This window comes from Oncorhynchus keta, chromosome 6 (genome assembly GCF_023373465.1).
Source record: "Oncorhynchus keta strain PuntledgeMale-10-30-2019 chromosome 6, Oket_V2, whole genome shotgun sequence".
NCBI classification, from domain to species: domain Eukaryota; kingdom Metazoa; phylum Chordata; class Actinopteri; order Salmoniformes; family Salmonidae; genus Oncorhynchus; species Oncorhynchus keta.
The window spans coordinates 9552794-9561151 of NC_068426.1; the positions used below are offsets into that span (position 1 = coordinate 9552794).

Genomic DNA, 8358 nt, shown 5'->3' on the forward strand with positions numbered 1-8358 from the left:
TATTTTGTAAATGACATCTAACGATCCTTGACTTCGGCGGACAGTCAGTTTTAATATGGTATGTTTGGCAGCATGAGTGAAGGATGCTTTGTTGCGAAATAGGAAGCCGAGACTAGATTTAATTTTGTATTGGAGATGCTTAATGTGAGTCTGGAAGGAGACTTTACAGTCTAGCCAGACACCTAGGTATTTGTAGTTGTCCACATATTCTAAGTCAGAACCGTCCAGAGTAGTGATGCTGGACGGGTGGGTAGGTGAGGGCAGTGATCGGTTGAAGAGCATGCATTTAGTTTTGCTTGCGTTTAAGAGCAGTCGGAGGCCACGGAAGGAGAGTTGTATGGCATTGAAGCTCGTCTGGAGGTTAGTTAACTCCGTGTCCAAAGAAGGGCCAGAAGTATACAGAATGGTATCGTCTGCGTAGAGCTGGATCACCGAATCACCAGCAGCAAGAGCGACATCATTGATGTATACAGAAAAAAGAGTCGGCCCGAGGATTGAATCCTGTGGCACCCCCATAGAGACTGCCAGAGGTCCGGACAACAGGTCCTCTGATTTGACACACTGAACTCTATCTGAGAGGTAGTTGGTGAACCAGGCTTGGCAGTCATTTGATAAACCAAGGCTGTTGAGTCTCCCGATAAGAATAAGGTGATTGACAGAGTCGAAAGCCTTGGCCAGGTTGATGAATACAGCTGCACAGTATTGTCTCTTATCAATGGCTGTTATGATATCGTTTAGGACCTTGAGCGTGGCTGAGGTGCACCCGTGACCAGCTCAGAAACCAGATTGCATAGCGGGGAAGGTACGTGGGATTCAAAATGGTCAGTGATCTGTTTAACTTCTTGGCGCACCAATCCCGTTAGCGGGATCATTTTTGTCAACATCCGCTGAATTGCTGAGTGCCAAATTCAAATTAAATTACTAAAAATATTACATTTTCATGAAATCACAAGTGCAATATAGCAAAACACAGTTATGGCTTGTTGTTAATCCACCTGGCGTGTCAGATAAAAAAAAAAGCTTTACAGCTAAAGCAAACCAAGCTTTTATGTAAGGACATCTCTCTCAGCAGACAAAACATTACAACCAGCTAGCAGCAAAGTAGATTGGTCACGGAAGTCAGAAAAGCAATAAAATGAATCGCTTACCTTTGATCTTCAGATGTTTGCACTCACGAGACTCCCAGTTACACAATACATTCAATAAAGATTATTTTTATATCCAAAATACCTCCATTTGGTTGGCGCATTTAGTTGAGTAATCCACAGACTCGAGCGGTCACGACGGGGCAGACGAAAATTCCAAATAGTATCCGTAAAATTCGTAGAAACATGTCAAACGTTTTTTATAATCAATCCTCAGGTTGTTTTTACAATAAATAATCGATAATATTTCAACTGGACCGTAGCTTTTTCAATAGGAGAGAGAGCGAGAAAATGTCTGCTCCAAGCTGTTGCGCATGCAAAACTCTGCTGGCACCCAGCCATCCACTGACGCGATGTGATCGTTCTCGCTCATTTTTCAGAATAAAAGCCTGAGACTATGTCTAAAGACTGTTCACACCATGTGGAAGCCATAGGGAAAGGAATCTGGTTGATATCCCTTTAAATGGAGGGAAGGCATGCAATGGAACAGGGAGCTTTCAAAATAAGAGGCACTTCCTGATTGGATTTTCCTCAGGTTTTCACCTTCAATATCAGTTCTGTTATACTCACATACAATATTTTGACAGTTTTGGGAACTTTAGATTTTTCTATCCTAATCTGACAATTATATGCAATTTAATTTGGGTACGTTTTTCATCCAAACATCAAAATACTGCCCCCAACACTCAACAGGTTAACTTGGCATTCGAAGACTTTAGAAAGGCAGAGTAGGATAGATATAGGTCTGTAGCAGTTTGGGTCAAGAGTGTCCCCCCCTTTGAAGAGGGGGATGACCGTAGCAGCTTTCCAATCTTTGGGGATCTCAGACAATACGAAAGAGAGGTTGAGCAAGCTAGTAATAGGGGTTGCAACAATTTTGGCGGATACATTTAGGAAGAGAGGGTCCAGATTGTGTAGCTCGGGTGATTTGTAGGGTCCAGATTTTGCAGCTCTTTTCGAACATCAGCTATCTAGATTTGGGTGAAGGAGAAATGGGGGAGGCTTGTGCAAGTTGAGGTGAGGGGTGCAGGGCTGTTGACCGGGGTCGGGGTAGCTCGGTGGAAAGCATGGCCAGCTGTAGAAAAATGCTTATTGAAATTCTCAATTTGCGTGGATTTATCGGTGGTGAGTGTTTCCTAGCCTTAGTGCAGTGGGCAGCTGGGAGGAGGTGCGCTTATTCTCCATGGGCTTTACAGTGTCCCAGAACTTTTTGGAGTTTGTGTTACAGGATGCAAATTTCTGTTTGAAAAAGCTAGCCTTTGCTTTCCTAACTGCCTGTGTATATTGGTTCCTAACTTCCCTGAATAGTTGCTTATTCGGGATGTTTTTGTGCTGGTCAAGGGCAGTCAGGTCTGGAGTGAAACAAGGGCTTTATCTGCTCCTGGTTTTACATTTTTTGAATGGTGCATGCTTATGTTAGACGGTGAGGAAAGCACTTTTTTAAAGAACAACCAGGTGTCCTCTACTGACGGTATGAGGTCAATATCCTTCCAGGATACCCGGGCCAGGTCGATTAGAAAGGCCTTCTCGCTGAGGTGTTTTAGGGAGCGTTTGACAGTGATGAGGGGTGGTCGTTTGATCGCAGACCCATTACGGACGCAGGCAATGAGGCAGTGATTGCTGAGATCCTGGTTGAAAACAGCAGAGGTGTATTTGGAGGGCAGGTTGGTTAGGATGATATCTATGAGGGTGCCCGTGTTTACGTATTTGGGGTTGTACCTGGTGGGTTCATTGATAATTTGTGTAAGATTGAGAACATCAAGCTTAGATTGTAGGATGGCCAGGGTGTTAACCATGTCCCAGTTTAGGTCACCGAACAGCATGAGCTCTGAAGATAGATGGGGGGCAATCAATTCACATATTGTGTCCAGGGCACACCTGGGGGCAGAGGGTGGTCTATAGCAAGCGGCAACGTTAAGAGACTTGTTTCTGGAAAGGTTAATTTTTAGAAGTAGAAGCTCAAATTGTTTGGGTACAGACCTGGATAGCAAGACAGAACTCTGCAGGCTATCCCTGCAGTAGATTGCAACTCCGCCCCCTTTGGCATCTTATCGGAAAATGTTATAGTTAGGGATGGAAATTTCAGGGTTTTTGGTGGGCTTCCAAAACCAGGATTCAGACATGACATCCAGGTTGGCAGAGTGTGCTAGGGCAGTGAATAGAGGCTTTTACGGTTACAGAAGTCAACAAATGATAGCGCCTGGGAAATGGGAGTGGGGCTAGGCACTGCAGGGTCTGGATTAACCTCCACATCACCAGAGGAACAGAGGAGGAGTAGGATAATGGTCGGCTAAAGGCTAACAGAACTGGTCGTCTAGTACGTTCAGAACAGAGTAAAAGGAGCAGGTTTCTGGGCACGGTAGAATAGATTCAAGGCATAATGTACAGACAAAGGTATGGTAGGATGTGAATACAGTGGGGGTAAACCTGTGCATAGAGTGACGATGAAAGAGATTTATTGTCTCGAATATCATTTAAACCAGGTGATATCACCCCATGTGTGGGAGGTGGAACTAAAGTGTTAACTAAGGTGTATTGAGCAGGGCTAGAGGTTCTACAGTGAAATAAGGCAACAATTGCGAACCAAAACAGCAATGGACAAGGCATATTGATGTTAGGGAGAGGCATGCGTAGCCGAGTGATCATAGGAGTCCAGTGAGTGGCTTCAGGCAGCTAGCGGGCCGGGGCTAGAAAGCTAGCGGAAGGGTCTTTGAGGGAAGTCGCGACGGAAGAAAGTCTGTTTTGGCATCCTCGTGCAGTTACGTCGGCAGACGGATCAGCAGGGCTCCGTGTGGTAAACCAGGCCAATTGGCAAAATGGGTATAGTGGCCAAAGAATTTGTCCAATGGGCCTCTTAAGCTAACAGTCCAATGTGCTCTAGACAGCTAGCAGGCCACGGCTAGCGGTATGGCATTCAGGGGATGTCGCAACGGAGGAGCCAGTTGAAAAATCCCCCTCGGGCAGAATTACGTCGGTAGTCCGGTCCAATTGGCAAAATAGGTATTGTAGCCCAAGGAGTGGCTGATGGGCCTCTTCAGCTAGCCGGGAGGTGGTCCTAGCAGATCGGCCTAGCAATGGCTAATTGACTACTAGCTAGTAGCCAGTTAGCTGGCTAGGTTTTGATGGTTGTTCCAGTTTATAAGTATACAAAATAGCAGATCCGTACCACATTGGGTGAGGCGGGTTGCAGGAGAGTATGTTCAGTTCGTAGATGGAAAGTAATATTGAAATATATACAATTTTTTCACTAAAAAATAAGGAATAACTATATTTACACGGGACAGGACGGGGCATGTTTTATGAGGCATGTTTTACCTTGCTTCAAAGTAGCCTAAAGGCAAAATCAGTGGAGGCAATTATCTGATAGACTTGTCTGAAGACAGGCCATTGAAACCAGTAAGCTATTTCTCTCGTGTTCTATTGGTTTGTAACTTTTTTTCATTGTCCAGTAGCCATATTCACATTCCCGCGTAGCATAACATCTTGGCGCATTGCTGCCCTAATAATGTGAAGAAATAACAAGTTTATCAACATTTTAAGCTAAACGGTCTAATATGTTGCATGAGCCTCATTGCTTTTGAATGTTTGTTTTTTTAATGTAGCCTAGGCCTACTGGTTGTATGAATTTGGGATCTATTGTCCCACAACTGTCCCAGAGTCTGTTTCGGCTATTTCTTTCTCGACAAGCTGATCAATAGAATAGGTACACTGTTCTACTGTGGGGGATAGTAGATTTACATAGGCAGCGCGTCCATAAGGCTTAGGAAGCTTTCGCCAAGTGAATTGAATTAAATTGGCAAAATGATATAGCCTACCGTCTATACAGAAATAAATGAAATCCTTCCCGAATAGGCTACTGAAGCATGATTTGGCCAAAGAGGATAATTTAGCTTGCCCTAGCTGTAAAAAAAAAAAAAAAGCTACGTTGTGGATCGTTTTAAATCGCATTGCCTACGGTCGGGAAAGAAAAGCAGCGCGTGCTGCAAATACCAAATAGATGAGCTGAGTTGTGACTGTCAGTGAAAAGTAAAAGGGCTCTGCCAGGCATATTGCTATATTTCTAAATATTGTGAGAAAACATAGTTTGGAAAACAAATGGCTGTTGTAAAGCAAATATAACCTGTCTTTATATTTATCAAAGTTCTCAACTTAATTGAGCGAACAACAGTAGTCCTATATGCTAGCTTGTTGGCACCAGCAGAGAGCATCGGCCGTATCCCCAGTGAGTGGACACTGAGCATGTTCACTCTTTACCATCGTTGGGTCAGTGCCACTTATGTTTGTTTCTGGACAATACTTTCCTCCTCCAGTTTAGATGGATGTCATTTCCTTCTCTGAGGCCTGTTTATATGGACAGCGTTGATGTTATTGATCTGTTTGTCATTGTCAGCAGAGTAGGCTACCATGTTATTTGTCAGGTTAAGAAAAGATTCAGCTGATGTCTCCAGTCATACAAAGTGTAGTAGAATTGTATGAAATGTGTTTTCCCGTGCAAAGAAAGAAGCATTTCTGATATAGCCTATAGCCCAGGCCTCTACTCTATACGCCACTCAGCCACACGTTGAACTGTCTTTTTTGAGTTTTATTATAAACCTAAATCATGACTAGCCAATCTACTCATCACATTCTGAATAGTGGACTGTCTTACATCAGTCTCTGCAAAAGTGATGATGCCAGTGATGACTCCTTGATGTCCCGAGTCCACCTGACCGTGCTGCTGCTCCAGTTTCAACTGTTCTGCCTTGTTATTATTCAACCATGCTGGTCATTTATGAACATTTCAACATCTTGGCCATGTTCTGTTATAACCTCCACCCGGCACAGCCAGAAGAGGACTGGCCACCCCACATAGCCTGGTTCCTCTCTAGGTTTCTTCCTAGGTTTTGGCCTTTCATGGGAGTTTTTCCTAGCCACCGTGCTTCTACACCTGCATTGCTTGCTGTTTGGGGTTTTAGGCTGGGTTTCTGTACAGCACTTTGAGATATCAGCTGATGTACGAAGGGCTATATAAATAAATTTGATTTGATTTGGAATGCTTTATTTTAAAGGTGCATTCACGGAGAACATTTGCTTCCCCCAAACTTAACTCACACGAGCCGGCTCGTATGCCTTGGCTAGTGATTTAGCTCTTCGTTACTCATCTTGTTGTCTAAGGAAAAGTAAAGGTGGACAGTTCTTCTAATGTCTTCAATGTGAGCGGTAAAGAAGGACGTGTCGTTGCATCCTCCACGTTCTGTTCGGATGAATTACCATGATCAACATGTGATTTCTGTCATTCTGAGCACCGTGGGTTGACTCCCTAATCAGGGTACGTACCCTGAGCACCGTGGGTTGACTCCCTAATCAGGGTACGCACCCTGAGCACCGTGGGTTGACTCCCTAATCAGGGTACGCACCCTGAGCACCGTGGGTTGACTCCCTAATCAGGGTACGTACCCTGAGCACCGTGGGTGGACTCCCTAATCAGGGTACGCACCCTGAGCACCGTGGGTGGACTCCCTAATCAGGGTACGCACCCTGAGCACCGTGGGTGGACTCCCTAATCAGGGTACGTACCCTGAGCACCGTGGGTGGACTCCCTAATCAGGGTACGCACCCTGAGCACCGTGGGTGGACTCCCTAATCAGGGTACATTTCTTAAATGTCCGGTGCCACATTTTCATAACGGAAACCCTGAGAGAGAGACACACACACACATACACACACACACACACACACACACACACACACACACACACACACACACGTACAACTCCAGGTATTTTCACAAGGATATAGCATTTTATTGTAGTACTATAGCTATCACGCATTAGGTGATGGATTTTACTGTTACTTCAATGGAATTGTGACTTTTTTTTTTTCTTCTTCACTTACTCTTTATCCCTCCCTCCTTCCCTCCTTCCCTTCCTCTCTCTATGCAGGACGGATTACTTTAGAAACTTTGTTGATTCCTGCCTTCAGAAAATCCCCCAGGATAGACCCAAGTCTGACCATCTACTAAACGTGAGAACACTTTAAAAAAATAATAATAATAAATTGACATGAAGATTTTAGGTTTTTGGGTTTTTTCGCATATAGTCCTCTTTTAAAATAACCGATCTCAGTCCTCTTTAATGTGAACTCGGGGTTTAAAAAAAAAAAAAAAAGCTAAAGAACTGTTCTCTTTATATTCACAAAATAGTTTACAGAGTACTTGTTGCATTCACATCACATGTTTAAAAACGAACCAAGATATTCACTCAATGCACTTTGGGGTTTTTACAAAGTGCAGGATGAGCCATTCCATCAGAATCTGTTCTCAGACAGATATATATATATATATATATATATATATATATATTAACCTTTATTTAACTAGACAAGTCAGTTCAGAACTATTTCTTATTTATAATGACTGCCTACACCGGGCAAACCCAGACGACACTGGGCAAATTGTGCTCCGCCCTATGGGACTCCCAATCACGGCTGGTTGTGATACAGCCAACTTACATTTTGGAATCTTATAGATTGCAATTGGTTAAAATGTGAGACAAGTCTTCTGAGTGGCGCTGTGATGAAAGGCACTGCATCGCAGTACTGGCTGTGCCACTAAAGATTCTCGGTTCAATCACAGGCTCTGTCGCAGCCGGAAGCGACCGGGAGACCCATGGGTCGGTGCACAATTGGCCCAGCATCGTGTCCTTGTCCCATCGTGCACTAGCGAATCCTGTGGCGGGCCGAGCGCAGTGCACGCTGACACGGTCGCCAGGTGTACGGTGTTTCCTCCGACACATTGGTGCAGCTGGCTTCCTGGTTAAGTGGGCATTGTGTCAAGAAGCAGTGCGGCTTGGTTGTGTTCGTACGGGAGTTACAGCGATGAGACAAGACTGTAACTACCAATTTGGATTCCACGAAATTGGGGGGGAAAAAGCCGTAAAACAACAAATAATAATAATAATAATCGATTCAAAATATGAGACATAATAAATGTAATCAGAAGATACTATTAACATGTAAATATTATTGGTAACAGAATAAATAGCAGAAGAGTTAACTGCAGATTGAATAATGAATTTATACACCCAATATAGGCGACTGCCCCATTAAGAGCGAGAATTGTTCCCAGCCTATAGATTACAGTCTTCTCTCTATTCAAACCCCTCTATGGAATATACCACTGACTTAACACCCAGCCTATAGATCACATATTGCAAACACATAATCTGAACAAAAA

General features: G+C 43.9%; 1 protein-coding gene across 1 annotated transcript in view; it reads left to right on the forward strand.

Annotated features, from left to right (window-relative positions):
- LOC118384906 (serine/threonine-protein kinase TAO1-like) overlaps nucleotides 1-8358 on the forward strand; it is a 49543-nt gene that overhangs the window by 18609 nt on the left and 22576 nt on the right. The window contains 1 exon segment of the mRNA XM_035771599.2: nucleotides 7067-7148. Within this exon segment, the coding sequence (XP_035627492.2) occupies nucleotides 7067-7148 (82 nt within the window).